The sequence below is a fragment of the Podarcis tiliguerta genome (assembly GCF_965153285.1).
Source record: "Podarcis tiliguerta genome assembly, chromosome: Z".
NCBI classification, from domain to species: domain Eukaryota; kingdom Metazoa; phylum Chordata; class Lepidosauria; order Squamata; family Lacertidae; genus Podarcis; species Podarcis tiliguerta.
The window spans coordinates 40,035,511-40,053,775 of record NC_139553.1 but is presented as its reverse complement, the minus strand read 5'-3'; the positions used below and the strand labels follow the sequence as shown (position 1 = coordinate 40,053,775).

The 18,265-nt window shown below is 43.9% G+C and overlaps 1 protein-coding gene across 4 annotated transcripts in view; it reads left to right on the top strand.

The window, feature by feature from the left end:
- LONRF3 (LON peptidase N-terminal domain and ring finger 3) overlaps positions 1–18,265 on the top strand; it is a 56,891-nt gene that overhangs the window by 14,605 nt on the left and 24,021 nt on the right. For 2 of the 4 annotated variants that reach the window (XR_014506938.1, XM_083422306.1), the window contains exons 4-8: positions 3,286–3,441; positions 6,816–7,038; positions 9,399–9,489; positions 16,113–16,227; positions 17,916–18,037. Coding sequence is in view for 3 of the 4 variants with exons in the window: in XM_083422306.1 (XP_083278432.1) it covers positions 3,286–3,441; positions 6,816–7,038; positions 9,399–9,489; positions 16,113–16,227; positions 17,916–18,037 (707 nt within the window). In the remaining variant the exon portion in view is untranslated. The remainder of the gene's footprint in view (positions 1–3,285; positions 3,442–6,815; positions 7,039–9,398; positions 9,490–16,112; positions 16,228–17,915; positions 18,038–18,265) is intronic. The other 2 variants (XM_083422307.1, XM_083422308.1) reach the window with 2 other exon arrangements.

Here is an 18,265-nt window from a genome sequence, read left to right as displayed (position 1 = left end):
GTTGTAAGATTTAAAAAGGGGTAGAGATAGCTTAATTATGGTGATGTTGGTGCCATCAAATGCACACAGTTTTCCTCCCTGGGATGAACTTTGAAAAACCAGTTGCACAAGGTTTTTGGCATGATTCAGGCTGAACTGGGGAAAGCTGGCTGTGGGGAGGAAGGCTGCCAGTTGGCTAGTGACTCTGATGTCACCAACCCGCCACTTCTTCTTTTCTTCTTGGCAGCCCCTGAAGCAATTTTGCAACTGGTTTTAAAATTAACTTCCTTTTCTTGGTAAGGTGAAATACATACATATATCTATATTGTATGTATGTATGTATGTATGTATATATATACCGTAAATATATGCCAACTTTTGTATCTTGGCATGTCCCTTTCCCCCTGCCTCCCTGACAAACCATTGCCTTATGTGCTGTCATTGTGCCATGTGCTGTTTTTGTACTGGTGTGTCTCATTTCAGTGCTGTTCCTCAGCACAACGCTGCAATGAACTGATAACGTTCATTTTCCAAAGTTGCATTGGTGACAGTGCATTGTGTGAAGGAGGCTGTTCACTGCTGCATTTAATGATAAAAGTAGCCTTTGGGTGAATTGGATGACTGTCCTCAGAGCACAGCACAGTGAACTTGTCTGATTCTTCACTAAGGCTGTTCAGGCAGTTGTGACACTCTTCTTTCAGAAGTGCTCAGACTGAACCCATGAAGCTGAGCTCATCCTAGCTGGTTGCTTAGTTTATAATTGCCATCATCCTAAGAAGTGGGTTGTGTTCAGTGAGCATGATAAAGTTCGGGGAAGCAACCTGACCTCCCTTCTACCTTGGAATTCCAATGTGGAGACTGGGAAAAGTCTCTGTTCCAGATTCAATGCCTGTTTATTACAGTATATACCTTTGCTTGCAAGGGCTCTTTAAGTCACCTCCTTCTCCAGTGCAAGGGCTCTTTAAGTCACCTCCTTCTCCAGTGTAAATAACTAGAGGCTCTGGCAGGATTTGAGTATCTTGAGCAATCCTGAGCAGGTAGGGGAGGGGAGGTAGGGGAGCAATCTTGAGCAGGTAGGGGAGGTAGGAGTGGGCAGGTAGGAGTGGGGAGCCTATGATATGGTCAGACTCCCATCAACCATGGCCATTGGCCGTGCTGGCTGGGGAGAGGCATCTGGAGGGGCACAGGTTCCCCAGCCCTGAAATAAAGTGTGGGGAGGAGGTTAAAGAGCCCTTTGGCTTGGGTCTTAGGTAATATGGAAGCAAATAAGTTTCTGGCCCTCTAGCCCTTGCTCAATTCAGAATATTGCCTCCGGGTTTCACAAATGCTGTTTGTTCAGGAATATAGGGGAAAGGAGTTGGGAGACATCTCAGCCAAGAGAAACCCGTAGTGTCCTGTGACTTGGTCACATCACACAGTGTGCATGAGGCTTCCACTGTGCAATTCAAGCTAGGAGGGTTGCAGCAAACTGCACTGGGCCCATGCAATGCAATATTGATGCCAATGGTTAGCGTTAGCTTCTTAGTCTCATGAGATGAGAATGCAAAACTGCATGTAGGGGATAAATGGCCCTCCAGATGTTGCTGGGCTAGTGGTCAAGGTTGATGGGAGTTGTAGTCCTTACAACCTCTGGAGGACACTGGGCTCCCTATCCCTGGTGTAGAGGGCAGAAAAAAGGGATTGTCTCTAAGAAACAAAAACATAGGAAGCAACCTCATACCAGATCAGAGTACGTATTTGTCTGTCTAGCCCAGTGTTTCCCAAACTTGGGTCTTCAGCTGTTGTTTTTGGACTACAATTCCCATCATCCCTGATCACTGGCTTTGTTAGCAAGGGATGATGGGGGTTGTAGTCCAAAAACAGCTGGAGACCCAAGTTTGGGAAACCCTGATCTAGCCCAACGTTGTCTATGCAGACCAGCAGCTGCTCTTTGGGCAAAGGAATCTTCCTATTGCTACCTGATCCTTTTGACTGGAGAGGGAAGGGGCTAATGATTATTATCCAAAGGAGCCCAGGGCAGCAAATGTACATGCAATAAAATATATTTAAAAGAATTCCATTACAGGTGTAGACTTTGAAAGCTCCCTACTTAAAAGTCTTACTGAAAGAGGGGATGGCTTCTGGTAGCTGCCAAAAAGGCAACAGAAGCAAGCCTTGGATTATTTTAGGAGCCCAGGAAATAAAGCAGCAGAATTTTCCAGCCTCTGATTTTATTTTTATGCTGAGATAGCTTGCAGTTAATAGTTTTCAGATGAATCAGCATTCTTTTGATGCTGGCACTTAACCAGTGGTTTTCACATCTTTGTGAATCTGTTGGCTCTCTCTCTCTCTGAATGTATGATGATCCCATTTTGGAATGTAAAAGCACACAGCAAATCTTGCTTTGGTGCAGAGGATTAAACTTGATGCTTACCTCTGTTGGATTTCATTCAGAGATGGGATGCACAGGCTTGGCCCATCCTGTTGAACCTTGGGTTTAGATTCCTGCCCACTTCATGTAGCTTTGAACTATGTTCTAATGCTTATCCCAAGAGGCAGGGAATGTGCTCTAGCTTAACCCACCCCACAATGTGGTTGTGTAGATAAAAGTAGGATAACCCCAGGTATGCTCGCCTCTTCCCTTTAAAAGACAGGTAGGATGCAGGTGTTTAAATTTTTAATGGTGTGGGTAGAACGCAAGTCAAATCTGCCCTGCCCTGTGGTCAAACCCAGATGACTGAAAATTGTTTTGTTTTGTTTTGTTAGGAGTCTGTCTATTAAACAGGAAGTGTATGACTATCAACCTGTTGGCATTGACGAGATGAGTTTGCATTGCAGCAGCCTTTTGTGTGTGTGCTTTTCATAGCTTAACTGTTCCTCAGGGAAGCTTAAAGAGCACTTCTCTCCTGAATACCCCAAGCCTCAACATCTGTTGCTAGCTTACACTAAATAAGATCCTTGTCCCAGATAGCCTTGTATTGACGGCCATGGCTGACAATGGCTCTCTGGAGCCCCTGTAGAGCTTTCCCATCACCTGCTGCCACATCCGCTTCATACATTTAAAGCATATTTCATGGTCAAGAATCATAGGAACTGCAGTTTGTTAAGGGTGCTGGGATCGTAGCTCTGTGAGGGGGAAACTACAGTTCCCTGGATTCCTAAGGGCAAGCCATGTGCTTTAAATGTGTGTTAAATCAAATGTGCATTAAATTTATAGTGTGGATGTGGCCTAGTCCTCAGAAGTGGAAATGCCAGGAATTGAACGCAAGACTTTATGTGTTCAAATTAAGTAATGAGGTGTGTGTGTGTGTTTGTTTTATATCATAGCTTCTACTTAATTTAATTTCGCGTGTCCCGAGGGATGCTCAGGAACGCATGCCTGATATCCTGCAGCTGGTATCCCGTCACCCTAAATTAAAAGGGAACCTTTTAAGTTCATCACCATCTGAAGGCACCATCCATAGCCTACAAAGTTTGATCCAGGTAACACTTGTCTGTGATACTGTCCTTGTATGTTAATATTTGGTTGTGGAGGGGAGGTGGTTGCGCAGTTTGCTGCTGGGTGAGTGTGTAGGGTCATTGGCCTGGTGCATGAGTGGACGCTGCTGACCACCCTGATATTTTATTAGCAAGGCACATGGGGGTTCTAGTTTTATTAACAAGACGCTCATGGGGTTCTCTGAGAATTGCAGCCAGTCATTAGGGAAAGCCTTGGCAGAAAGGTTGGGGTTGAAGACTCATTAAACTGGGTCTCATTTCTTACAACTTAAGAAGAGTCTGGCTGATAGATCAGACCCAAATGGTCCTAGGCCTCCCGCCTCCTTCCCAAAGCCTGGTTTGTGCTTTCCCAGCTTTGTAAGGAGGGGGAGGGCTCTAGGACCCTGTCAAAATCCTTGTGCCTCCTTCCTAAGGGGGGGGGGGCTCATTATCTGCCTTTGGGAAGGCAGTAAGATGAATGAGGGGTGTCATAGTACCCAAGTCCCCCCACAGCCAGGTGCTTCTGGGAAATGTCAAAGCTGGACATGTGGGCAATGTTTTTTATTTTTTTTATCAGTTCTCCTTTCAAGACCTTGACCAGAAAGTGTTATCTATGAGTTCAGAATAGGCTTTGTATGGATTTACGGGGCTGCAAAGAACTGATCTTGTGTTTTTGGGCTGGTGAGATAGATCAGCCATTGTATTTGCCTTCTCTGTCTGGCCCTTGGTACTCTGCCCAGGCCACACCGCTCATCCAGCCCTGCTTCAAACCTTCCTTGAGTGTTTTTGCCTGGCTGGAACATGTTGTTGAACTCTGATCATGCTTCTTGCTTGTCTGGATATAGGACTGAGAGAGGGGTGAGTGGGTGGGTGGGTATAGAACCTAGCCTATTGCATAAAGGTAAACTTTACATTCATTGCTCCACCCACTTCTGGCTGTGGCCCTGGCAGGGAATGCAACCCTTAAACTGTTTTACTGCTTAGTGTTGCACCCAGTGTATTATCTGTACTTTCAGCACCGGGTTTAGTGTTGTGCAGTCAGTCCCCGTCCCCCACACAAAAAAAGTGCACCAAGGGGGTGCAAATTTAAGAAGATCCATAATTGAGAAGATCCATTTGGGGATGCAAAATTTTGGCCACGCACAGGGCGTCATATTACAAAAGATTATTCAAGTCTGCCCCTGTTACTTTTGCAGAAGGATTGTTTTTCTATTGAAGTCATTTGCTGCTCATCCTGCTTCAGTTGTCTCACGACAAATTGTGAGCAAGATGCTGTACAGGCAAGATGTTGCAGAAGTTCTATTTAGAATTAGGGATGATTCTGCAACCTTAAGCCTGATTTTGGGGGATGTGTAGCTTTTTCTGCAGGGTGATTTGATAGCTTTAAAGCACCAAATTGCATTTTAGGGCTTGAGTTGAGAGGCAGTTTAATTTATGGACTCTCCCTTCCAGCATTAAGTATTTATTGTTCCTTGGAAACAAAAGGACCCCTACCTCTTCCCCATTCTCTGGTAGTCACCTCTGATCAGGGCTGGTCCACTCATGAGGCAAGGTAAGGTGACTGCCTCAGGCAGCAGATCCCAATGTCAATCTTTCTCCCCCACCTTGTTCCTGATGTAGGTCTTTGCTGACGCCTTCTTCCCTGGAGGGCAGGGGCTGCCATTTTGGGGTCTGCCTCAGCTGCCAAAATGTATTGGACCAGTTTTGTCTCTGGTGGCTATCTCTGAAACGGGTCAAGGTAGCTTTGGGGAAGAGTTGCTCTTTCGTCATGGGGCAGGGAAGAGGTTCCTAAAACACAGAATCATTGCCAAAGCATCCTACATAGCAAACTCATTCTCCAAATGAGGATCCTTGCACAGTCCAAATGGCTGCGTCTAGTATCCATGCCAAAGAGGGCAGTGTGGACAAGCTTGTGGGAAGTACAAAAAAAACCAAAGGTGGAGAAGAAACTCCCAAAAAGCATCTTAGTGAAGGCTGAGCATGCTAAATGGACCCGGGAAAGTGTTCAGGTGGGTGGGTTAGATGGAAAACTGCAGAGAGGGGAATAGATTGGAACGGATTGTCTTGGGAAAAGGTGTGACTGGCTGGCAGGAACCCTGAGCAGGAACATTCTGCACGGCACCATTTTGTTGTGAGTCCCATCTAGAATCACAGAATCGTAGAGTTGGAAGGGACCATGAGGGTAGTCTTGTCCAACCCTGTGCAATGCAATGATCTTTCACTCAACGTGGGGCTTGAATCCACAGCCCTTAGATTAAGAGTCTCATGCTCTGCCAACTGAGCTATCCCACCAATGCTAGTCCTACTCCCAGCAGACGCATTAAAGTGAATAGGACTGACTAACATAGGGACCATTAATAGACAGGACTAGCTAAAGGTCTACTATAACTTAGTCACATACAAACTCCAGATTTTATGTAGAAGCATGAGATGTACCCTGCCTGGAAGGCCCCTTGAAAAAACTCAGATAATAGTTTGCCCCAATGGCAAACCTTGGCTTATGACTGCTAAGGTTAAATCTTGACTGGCTCTGGTAACCAGGCCTTTTAAAGCTTAACCTCAACAATAGCTTATTTTCTATTTTGAGTGTTATTAACTCCCATAAGAAATAGCCTCAATTTTCACAAATCAATTGAATGAAGTAGTCAATCTTTTTCAAAGCCATACCACTCCATACTACTACAACTACTGACATTTTATTTATTTATTTTATTAACATAATACTGCTAATAATATACCTGCATGTTGCGAACCAGCTTGTTGGGCAGAAAGCAAAGTTTGAAACCTTCTCCCTGACATCGTACTTTCCTACATGCAGGGTATGTTTGGGAGGGGGAGGGGGGAATCATGTGAGCCTTCACTTGTAGGCTGAAATGATACCACCCTGAAGCAGATTTATTTTATTTACTGACCTTTTCATTTTCCTTTCAATATTTCCAAACTACCTCTGTATTTGTTTATCAGCTAAGCAACACATAGTGATAATTTCCCTGGGAAACATACAAACAGGAAGAAAAATTTAAAAGCCACTATATGGGAGAAACACCATGAGAATGGGAGTTAAAATATCTCCCTGCTGCCCGTGGTGAGCAGGGAGTCAAATGAAGCTCTCTTCTCTGATAGAACCCTGTTCTTTGTTATTTCTTGGGCCTCATCTGCATTCTACATTTAAATCAGTATCATACTGCTTTAACCAATCACAGCTTATCCCAAAGAATCCTGGGAACTGTAGTTAGTCAGGAATGCAAGATAAAAAGGTTGTTAACAGAGGTGTTCCATGCTCTGTGCAGGTGCGCTTTGAGGATATCTGTGAAGGTCTTGTGAAGAACATCGTTGCTGGGGATCAATAGTTCTAAAGAATAACCTTTTTCTTTGCACAGAAAAAATTGATAATGCGTGCTGCTCGCCGTGAAGATCAGAAAGCAGCTGACCGCAGTGGATTACAAAAGTCCACCCCAGTGGCAGAGAGCAAGACAGGTAGTCATGCCTCTTCAGCGACTGAATCAGCCACCCCTATATCTGATCAGTGCAGTCTTCTAAAGAGAAAATACTGCTCTGATGAGGCCCCAAACACTGACCCACCTAGCAAAATTATGAAAAGGGGTAAGCTTTCTTAAAAAAAAAAAAGAAGAATCTATTTTAGCACTGAAGTAAAGTCGGGGACGCGGGTGGCGCTGTGGGTTAAACCACAGAGCCTAGGACCTGCCGATCGAAAGATCGGCGGTTCGAATCCCCGCGGCGGGGTGAGCTCCCGTCGTTCGGTCCCAGCTCCTGCCTACCTAGCAGTTTGAAAGCACCCCTAAGTGCAAAAGTAGATAAATAGGGACCGCTTTCTAGCGGGAAGGTAAGCGGCGTTTCCGTGTGCTGCGCTGGTGCTGACTCACCAGATGCAGCTTAGTCACGCTGGCCACGTGACCCGGAAGTGTCTTCGGACAGCGCCGGCTCCCGGCCTCTTGAGCTAGATGAGCGTGCAACCCTAGAGTCGGTCACGACTGGCCCTGATGGGCAGGGGTACCTTTACCTTTAAAGTGGCAATGCCAAAAAAAAAAGGATGGCTTATAATTTTTGAGAAGTTTGCACTTTCTAATTTAGATGCATTTTTAAAATGTTACTTTAATTTAAATAGCAACACAGTACAGCTCACCATAGTGTGGGAAGACTGAGGAGGTCACCTGAGTACCTGCTTAGTCTTCCATTCAGATGCTGACTTCTGATAGGCCATTTCCGGACCCTCATCCCTTCTGAAGTTTCTTTATTTAAATTGGGCTTGGACCTGAGAACCTTTCAAACAGAGGGTGGTTGTATCCAAGAAAGTTTTACTTGCAAGGCATTAAGGGAAAATCAAATCAATATGTTCTATAAAGTAAAGGTAAAGGGACCCCTGACCATTAGGTCCAGTCGTGGCTAACTCTGGGGTTGCAGCACTCATCTCGCTTTATTGGCCGAGGGAGCCGGCGTACAGCTTCCGGGTCATGTGGCCAGCATGACTAAGCCACTTCTGGCGAACCAGAGCAGCGCACGGAAATACCGTTTACCTTCCTGCCGGAGTGGTACTTATTTATCTACTTGCAGTTTGACGTGCTTTTGAACTGCTAGGTTGGCAGGAGCCGGGACCGAAGAACGGGAGCTCACCCCGTTGCAGGGATTCGAACTGCCGACCTTCTAATCGGCAAGTCCTAGGCTCTGTGGCTTAACCCACAGCACCAACCGCGTCCCTGATAATATGTTCTATAGGTGGTATCTAACACCTTCAAAAATAGCTAGAATGTATAAAACAAAACATTTGTTTTTTTCTGTTTTGTTGTTGTTGTTCTGATGTATCAATAAAATCTATTTTTAAAAAGGAAATTAATGGACCTGCATTATGGATGTTCAGTACTTTCAGTAGGTCTACTCTAAGTAGGACTAGCATTTGATACAAATCAGGATGTCTTCAAATAGAGGGAAGAGCCTAAATTTAAATTCAGTTGTAAAATCTGAATATGTACCTTTTTGGAAATGTTACTTGTAGCCAGGCTACATGATGTGCAGAAAGAGGTGGTGGATTGTACCACTTCACATTGCATATGCCAGGGTTCACTACATCTTCGCATGAAAAAAACCACCACCCTCTATGTGTAAAAAATTAGCCCATCAGAAAGCGAGAGAAACTACATGTAGGAAAGTCTTGTTCATTATTTAAAAAAAAAATTGCCATGGGGCTGGAGGATTCTAAAATACAACAAATCCCTGCTCCATCCAGAATTTTACCACTGTATGTTCTGCATAGGGACGCGGGTGGCACTGTGGGTTAAACCACAGAGCCTAGGACTTGCTGATCAGAAGGTCAGTGGTTTGAATCCCTGCAATGGGGTGAGCTCCCGTTGCTCGGTCCCTGCTCCTGCCAACCTAGCAGTTCAAAAGCACTTCAAAGTGCAAGTAGATAAATAGGTACCGCTCTGGTGGGAAGGTAAACGGTGTTTCCGGGCGCTGTTCTGGTTCGCCAGAAGCAGCTTAGTCATGCTGGCCACATGACCCGGAAGCTGTACGCCGGCTCCCTCGGCCAATAAAGCGAGATGAGCGCTGCAACCCCAGAGTCGGCCACGACTGGACCTAATGGTCAGGGGTCCCTTTACATTCTGCATAAAGTACGTGTGGATTAAATACCCCCCTAAACACAATGGTGTGGGGTGAGTGACAACACTTTTCTCTAAACTATAAAACTTTATTATTAAGCACTTACGAATGTTAGACCTTTGAACCTGCAGACACAATTGTGATGCCCAAAAATGTGAGGTGCAAATGGTGGGTTCTTGTGGGAGAGACGATTGTTAAGTCAACAATTTCGATTGTTTGGCGTTTACACATCTGTGGCCAAGTGCACACTTTTAACTCCAATATATGCTCCTTCCAGGTCTGTAATGTGTGTGTTTGGTTTCCCCCTTCTTTGTCCCGCCTCCCCCCCCCACTCCCACTTTTAACAGATGCAAGTAAGGGGAAAGAATCCGGTGCTGTGAAGAGTTCTCTGTTTGGATTTGTGGAACCGTCAGATATGGAGTGTTCGTTGTGCATGAGGTAACCATTTCTATCTTCTTGTCTAAAATAGGTACAGGGAACTTTTCAGTATGCAGGCGTTGATTGACTACAACTCCCATCATCCCTAGTCCTTCTCCGTGCTTGCTGGGGCTGATGGGAGCTGGCATTCAGCAACTTATGGAGGACCAGAGGTTCCTTGTGGCTCATGAGGAGACTCTCCCCAGAGTCTGCAGAGGAGGGTGGAGGAAACCCCAAAAGACCAGAGGCACAGCAGGGCTCTGTTTAGGCTTCCCAGCCTCCCTGCCTAACAGCTGATGTGCACGGTCGCACAGCAGCAGCTGCCGCTTTCCCTCGTGTCCTCCAGATATTTTGGTGTGGGTTGGAAAGAGACTGGGGGAGAGAGAGCTGGAGAGCAGGGGAAAATAGGCTTTTAGAGGCTTTTTAGAGGGTGTTCCCTACTTTACACAATTCCACTTAGGCACGCAGGGGCCCAGAACTTAACCCCCATGTAAGTGGGGGGATGCCTGTACTTCTTAAATAGGGTCCAAACCAGTGGACCTTCCACTTATCAGCCTAACTGACTCACAACTTGCTTGGGGAAAACAGGGCTGGTTTCCAACCTTATCCCACCCCTGAGATCAAAGCAACTTGCTCATTTCCCTGGTAGACCCCCTCAATTTCCCAAAGCCCAGGAACTCCAAGACAAACTCACCTTGCATTTCCCAGGCAGCTCCATGATAGTTTATTCAGAGCATAAAGGTAGACCATGCTCCCACAAGTCTCTTCCAGGGGTGGAAGAATATGCTGATCTCCTATGACTCTGAGCCTAAACTTTCAGCAACTGGATTCCAAGTTTCTAGGGATTCTAGAGTGCTGGGACTGGCAACCACATACGTATCAACAGTCGGATTATGAAAATTTATCAGAAATAAAGAAGTCTTGAAAAAAGAGACAATGTACATAATTTTTTAAACCAAGAAAATCTTTAATAAAAATTATTTTTTATAAAAGAAATAAATGGTGGGGGAAAGCAGGCAACAGGTCAAACAGAATGCAAAATAAATCAAAGTGCTTTGGCTGTATAGCTGGACTAATCCTAGCCTATTCGCCACAGGAGAGTATTTTTGGTCTACTTACAAGTAGGCAGCAAGGATGGTCAGATCCCTAATGGTAAGAGGGACCATAGCTGCAGCTCAGCTTTTAAAGGCTTTCTCTCCTCTCCTTGGAGGGAGCAACCCCTGGCTCTTTCTGACTAGTGACAGCCACAGTCAGTTTGTCAGATATGTCACACCTCCCATATGGGAAACCCAAGTCCCCTTTTGCATTGGCAGGAAATAGGTGACAGACCGGCTTAGAGAAATGGTGGAAGCAGGAGATCTATCCTTTGTGACAGATGCAAACCAAGGTGCAGTGTTAACTCAGGAATAGAAACCCACTTGAAACCAATTCCGGAACCTGCTTAGTGCTAACCATGGTTGATGGTGGTGCCAACATAACCCTGAAAGCTGGAGGGTGGCATTCAAATTCTTCAGGAGAGGGAATGAAAAGGAATGTAAGCATGAACACCTAGAAGCAATTGTTCAGGTTGCTAGGCAGGTGATAGGTTGCGTGAATTGCTGGAAATCCATGCAACTGATTTGGCATGGGTCTGAGTCTCTTTACTTTAACTTGTAGAGCTTGTCATAATTGCCCATAAGGAAATTCAACGAAATCTGCATACTGTATTTCCATGAACCAGTAACCCAGTGATCTCATCTCCAACCGGCCCAAGCTGTTATTAACCCAGTTTGCCCGCCCAACTAAGTAATGTAGTTGACCTACATCCAGGGAGTGAGTCAGGGACAGACCAGGAAACCTGCATAAACACCTGCAGCACACCTAGGTAATTGGACAGAATTTCTCCGAGGCTGCTTTTTAATCCTCTCCCCTGATCCTTCTCCATAAAACACATTCAGACTCGTACCCTGAACTGCTTTGAACTCAGGTGCTTGAATCCTCAGCCTTGTTCCAGGTGAGCTAATAGAATACAGTGATACCTCGGGTTACAGACACTTCAGGTTGCGTTTTTTCGGGTTGCGGATCTCCGAAACCCGGAAGTACCAGAACAGGTTACTTCCGGGTTTTGGTGGTCGCACATGCACAGAAGCGCTAAATCGCTTTTGCTCATGCGTAGAAGCGCCGAATCGCAACCCGTGCGTGCGCAGACGGGTTGCAAACTTGCATCCCGCACGGATCACGTTCGCAATCTGAGCGTCCACTGTAATTTTGGCTGCTCTGCCAGAAGTGACAAGTTGCTGGAGGAGAGAACTTTCAGGCCCACCCCAAATATTAACACTTTCAGCCACCGCCACTGTATTAACATTTCAGGCCCCCAATCTATAACAACTTTCAGCTGAGTCATGGCTTTCCCCAAAGCAGCCTGAGACTGTAGTTTGTAAAAGGTGCTGAGAATTGTTGGGAAACCCCTATTTCCCTTTCAGAGCTACAGTTTTCACAGTGCCCTGGGAAGAAGGGTTGGTTGTTAAACCACTCTGGGAATTGTAGCTCTGAGAAGGGAAATCTGAATTCTTTAAAAAGTTGCATGAGACATTGATAGACTATTTGGATTACAATGTGATTCTGATGGGGGATATGAACGGAGTAGTATCTACAAATATGGACAAGGCCCAACGACAGGTAGTTACTAAAGATGGCAGACTACCAAAAACCTTTTTTGAGATGACAGATAATTTGGACTTAGTGGACATCTGGAGAACAAAGAACCCCCTGGGGAGAGAGGGAACCTTCTTTTCTGAAGCCAAAATGACATGGACAAGAATCGACCAGATTTGGGTAACTAGAGGTATGGCACCAAAGACAAAAAAAGTGGAAATCTGCCCAAAGACTTGCTCCGACCATAATGCTGTGAAGATGGAAATGAACTTAATACCAATTGGCTCCTTCAGATGGAGGATGAATGACACCTTATTTAGAAATGAAGAAGTAACTAAGAAGGCACAAAAAACCTTGAGAGATTATTTTGAGATAAATATGAATACCACAGTTGAAAAAAGAATAATCTGGGACGCAAGCAAAGCCGTTATGAGAGGGTTCTTGATACAACAAAATACGTTAAAGAAGAGAGCCCAACAGGAAAAGAGAGACAAAATTTTGGAGAAGATAAAGGAAAGCGAGAAGAGACTGAGAGCAAAACCAAAGTCACAGGAAATTCTGAGAGAAATAAAGTTATACCAAGTACAATATATGCAAATGATAAATCAAGAGATAGAGTGGAAAATTAGACAAATGATACAAAAGACTTTTGAATTGGCAAACAAGTGTGGGAAATTGTTAGCTTGGCAAATGAGAAAAAGACAAAAACTAAATACCATTACTAATTTGGAGGTTGAAGGAAGGACTATACAGAACCCAGCCGAGATTAGAAAGTGTTTCCAGAGGTATTTTAAACAGCTATATACACAACGGCCACAGAAAGAGGCGGGCATAGATCAATTTTTGAAAATAAATGGATTACAAAAAATCTCTCAAGAAAATAAACTAAGGCTGAACTACAAAATAACTGAACAAGAGGTAGAAAGTGCCATTCAGAATATGCAATTGGGTAAATCTCCAGGGCCGGGTGGACTGACTTCTAGATATTACAAATTGCTGAAAGAATGGTTGATACAACCTTTGAAGGAAGTCTGTAATGAAATACTGGAAGGGAGAAGGGCACCAGAGTCGTGGAAGGAAGCGTATATCACACTTATACCAAAAACAGAGACTGAAAAGACACAACTTAAGAACTACCGCCCTATATCATTGCTAAATGTGGATTATAAAATCTTTGCAGATATTTTGGCTAGAAGATTAAATAAAGTTCTAGTAGAGGAGATTCATAAAGACCAAACAGGCTTTCTCCTGGGCAGACATCTATCTGACAATGTGAGAAATGTAATTGATATTTTGGAATTATTACAAGAAAAAATTAATACTAAGGCAGTTCTGATTTTTGTGGATGCTGAGAAAGCCTTTGACAACATTTCTTGGAGTTTTATGAAGAAGAATCTCCAGGGGATGGGGGTAGGACAAGAATTAGAAAATGGTATAGGTGCAATTTATTCTGAACAAAAGGCCAAATTAATTGTTAATAATGTTGTGACGGAGGAGTTCAGGATAGAAAAAGGAACACGACAAGGTTGCCCAATCTCCCCACTGCTCTTTATATCGGTCCTGGAGGTCCTTTTGAATATGATTAGAAGGGACCATTTGGTCAAAGGGATACAGGTCAGAGCCAAACAATACAAATTAAGAGCATTTGCAGGTGACCTAGTTTTGACTTTACAGGAGCCAGAATCTAGTACAAAAAGAGTTTTAGAACTGATTCAGCAATTTGGTCAAGTAGCAGGATTTAAATTGAATAAATTAAAAACAAAGGTCTTGGAGAAAAATTTAACAGAAAATGAGAGAGAGAGGTTTCAGAATGAGACAGGTTTGACAGTGGTTAAGAAAGTGAAATACCTGGGGATCAATATGACAGCTAAGAATGGGAATCTATTTAAAGACAATTATGAAAAATGTTGGACGGAGGTGAAGAAAGATTTAGAAATCTGGTCAAATTTGAAGCTTTCACTGCTAGGCCGTGTTGCTGTGATAAAAATGAATGTATTGTCTATAATGTTGTTTTTGTTTCAAACATTGCAAGTTATTGACAAAATGGATTGTTTCAAGAAGTTGCAAAGAGACATATCTAGATTTGTCTGGCAGGGCAAGAAACGAAGAATAAAATTTAAAATACTAACAGATGCAAAGGAAAGAGGTGGATTTGCCCTGCCAGACCTTAAACTATGAATCAGCAGCTTTCTGCTGGTTGAAAGAATGGCTGCTTCTTGAAAACACAGACATTTTGGATTTAGAAGGTTTTAACAAACCATTCGGATGGCATGCATATTTGTGGTATGAAAAGGTCAAAGTGCACAAAGCATTTAAAAACCATATTGTCAGGAAAGCATTGTTTAATGTCTGGATAAGATATAAAGACCTACTTGAAAATAAAACCCCAAGGTGGTTGTCACTGATGGAAGCGAAGGCTGTGAAAAAGCTCAATATGGAGGCCAAATGGCCGAAATATTGGGAAATTTTGGAACAAGAAGGAGATAAATTGAAATTGCAGTTTTGAAAAATTAAAAAACAAAATGCGAGACTGGCTTCATTATTATCAGATAATGGAGGCATATAAATTGGATAAGAAAATCGGCTTCCAGGTGGAAAAATCAAAATTGGAAACGGAATTGTTAGGACCCCAAACTAAGATCTTGTCAAAAATGTATAACTTGCTGTTGAAATGGAATACTCAGGATGAAATGGTAAAATCTGCTATGATTAAATGGGCACAAGATATTGGACATAACATTATGATGGCTGACTGGGAGCAGTTATGGACCACAGGTATGAGGTTTACGGCATGTAATGCCTTAAGAGAGAATATTATGAAAATGATATACAGGTGGTACATGACACCAGTCAAGCTTGCAAAAACCTATCATTTGCCCGATAACAAATGTTGGAAATGTAAAGAAACTGAAGGTACATTCTTTCACCTTTGGTGGACGTGCCCAAAGATTAAGGCGTTCTGGGAGATGATCTATAATGAAATGAAAAAGGTATTTAAATATACCTTCCCGAAGAAACCAGAGGCCTTTCTCCTGGGCATGGTCGGCCATTTGGTGTTAAAGAAGGACAGAATTTTCTTTATGTACGCTACAACAGCAGCAATAATACACATTGCAAAGTATTGGAAGACACAAGAACTACCCACTTTGGAAGAATGGCAGATGAAGGTGATGGACTACATGGAATTGGCGGAAATGACCGGCAGAATCCGAATCCAGGGAGAAGAGTTGGTGGAGGAAGATTGGAAGAAATTTAAAGACTATTTACAGAAATACTATAAAATTAATGAATGTTAGAATGATGTTGGATTGAGGTTAAAGGGTTATTAGTAAAACTGTGGTGAAGGAACATGGAAAAATGGAATGTTAATAGACAAAAAACTAAAGGTATAATATACTAAGATTAAGATAAGGTAGAGGGAAGGGATTTGCTGATCAAATAATTGAACTGGAAAACAGAGAGGGGAGGCGTGGGGAGGTCCAGGAAATAAGCAAACGCAAGAAATATTATGAAAATTGAATTGTTTTTATCTGTTTTTATTTTTGTATTTTTCTTTCCCCCCCCTCTTATGTGAAAATCTTAATAAAAATATTATATATATAACACAAACAAAGGGACATCAGTAGGTTCAGGGAAATCCCAGGATTTGGAAAGAAATAAAAAATTAAGGAAGGGACACCTCAATCAGCCCAATGAGGACTGAGTATGCTCAATGATCAAGGCATTCTGACTGATTTAGACAAGAAAAATGAGGAAACTGAGTGGAGTATCCTCCAAAAGGGTAAGGCTGGCTGGCTGAAACTCTGGATAGGAAGACCTCACATAGCAACATTCTGTTGCTGTTCTACTTGTAACACTCCTGATGTTTTTGGTCCTTGGGATGTTTGGAAATTCACCCTTGCAACGTTGATTGTTCATGGGTGTCAACTGCTGTGAATTCCCATGCCTTCCATTATTCCTACTAAAAGATTGTATTGCTTTTCTTTCCTCTCCTGATTTTTCCGTACCAGGGTCTTCTTTGAACCTGTCACCACCCCTTGTGGACATACCTTCTGCATGAAATGCCTTGAAAGATGTTTGGATCACAAACCAAATTGCCCCCTGTGCAAAGAGGGTCTCTCAGAGGTGAGCCTGTGTTGCTTGTGTCTAGTCACTGATGTTTCTCTAAATATTGGCATGCGCCTGGGTTGGGTTAGGGACTGAAATGAGTCATGAAACTGGAAGGACTCTATCACAATGGGCAGAACAACTGGTTTCCATGCAGGAGATCCCAGGTTCAAATCCCTCCATCTCCATGTAGGGCTAGGAATTTCCCTCCGGAATAGGCAGCTTCCTGAGTTCCTGTATTGAAATGCTCCTTTTGCCATAGCCCATGTTAGGCATTCTGCTCATGCCCCCTCAACCCCTGCCCCCCTTGGCTTATGAAATACAGCAGAGGGAGGGTAACTGGTTGGGTCCAGTGGTTAATGCTTCACTGCATGAGAGGGTGGTCCCTGCTGCTTCTAAAGAAACTGGCTCTGGACCCTAGGGATTGAAACAGCTATTGACCAGTTGCCAATACCCCGTTTTGGGGGAAGGTGGTGGAGAAGTCTGTAGTGAGGCAGCTGCAGGCATTATTTGAGGACATGGATTATTTGGATCCATTCCAATCTGGGTTCAGGCCTGGCCACAGAATTGAGTCGCACTTGGTTGCCCTGATGGATGACCTTTGCAGAGAGCAGGACAGAGAGGGAGTGTGACTTTGCTCCTGCCACTTGATCCTTTGTAGGCATTTGATACCATTGACCATGGTATCCTCCTGGACATTCATGCTTATACAAGTCTACCCCAGTGCTTAATGGGATGCAGCTGGTGCTGTGGTCTAAACCACAAAGCCTAGGGCTTGCCGATCAGAAGATTGGCGGTTCGAATCCCTGCAACGGGGTGAATGCCCATTCTGTTGCTTGGTCCCTGCTCCTGCCCACCTAGCAGTTCAAAAGCACTTCAAAGTGCAAGTAGATGAATAGGTACCGCTCTGGCAGGAAGGTAAACGGCATTTCCGTACACTGCTCTGGTTCGCCAGAAGCGGCTTTGTCATGCTGGCCACATGACCTGGAAGCTGTACGCCGGCTCCCTTGGCCAATAAAGCGAGATGAGCGCCGCAACCCCAGAGCCATTCACGACTGGACCTAATGGTCAGGGGTCCCTTTACCTTTCCCCGATGCTTACAAATACTGGCGTGAATTTTAATCCATTTTAACATTTCAGTCCATTTAGCATTTAACGTTTTGTATGTTTTAGGTTCCCTGCTAGGTATAAAAACCCTTACCATGTTCAGGGCATGCAAAGCACTGTGTGGAACATCACCCCCCCACCTGCCTTAGGCCCAACCCCATCTTTGCCTGCCCCACACTTGATGTCAGGTGTAGAGCAGGTAGCAGTGCTTGGTCGGTAAGCATGGTTTCTTTGCAAACTTTCGTATTCATAACTCCGCCCACCTGGAAATCACGCAACTCCCCACCCACTAGTAGAATTTAGCATATTGGGCTTCTGCCCCAGAACCTATTGATTCAGACATGTTAATGGCACTATTATTTGCTTGTCACATTTTATTCCATACACCCTTGAAAGGGCTCCATACAAGGCAGGGCAGTTTCAGAGGCACTCAGGGTGCCCCCACTAAAGGCTTGTCAGCAGTCTGTTAGCTAGAGGACAAAAAAAAATAATCAAAAAAAATCAGATGAAGCTGAAGATTTTAACAGGGGGAGCTGCTCTAACGGAATCCTGAACATTTCTAAACCAAGCCTGAGAGGAATCCCTGTTTTCTGTTCCAGTGTTTGGCAATGAGGAAACACTATAAGACAGTGCTGGTGGAAGACTTAATAGCCAAGTACCTTCCTGAGCAACTCACAGAAAGAAGGAGGCTTCATGAAGAGGAAATTGCTGAACTTTCCAAGTATGTCATATGTCTTTTCTCCAGTCCCCTCCAAGTGGGTTTCCCCTCTTCCATCTCCCTTCCCAATATTTAACCCTCCAGGAGTGAAGAGTTATGAAAGGTGTCAGAAAGTTATTCTGTTGATGCAGAACTGACCTAGTGCATTGGGGGAGGGAATCAGAACCTTACCTCAAATACACTCAGCTATCAACCTACCAAAAAATGGTTTCATGTAACAAATGTTTGTAA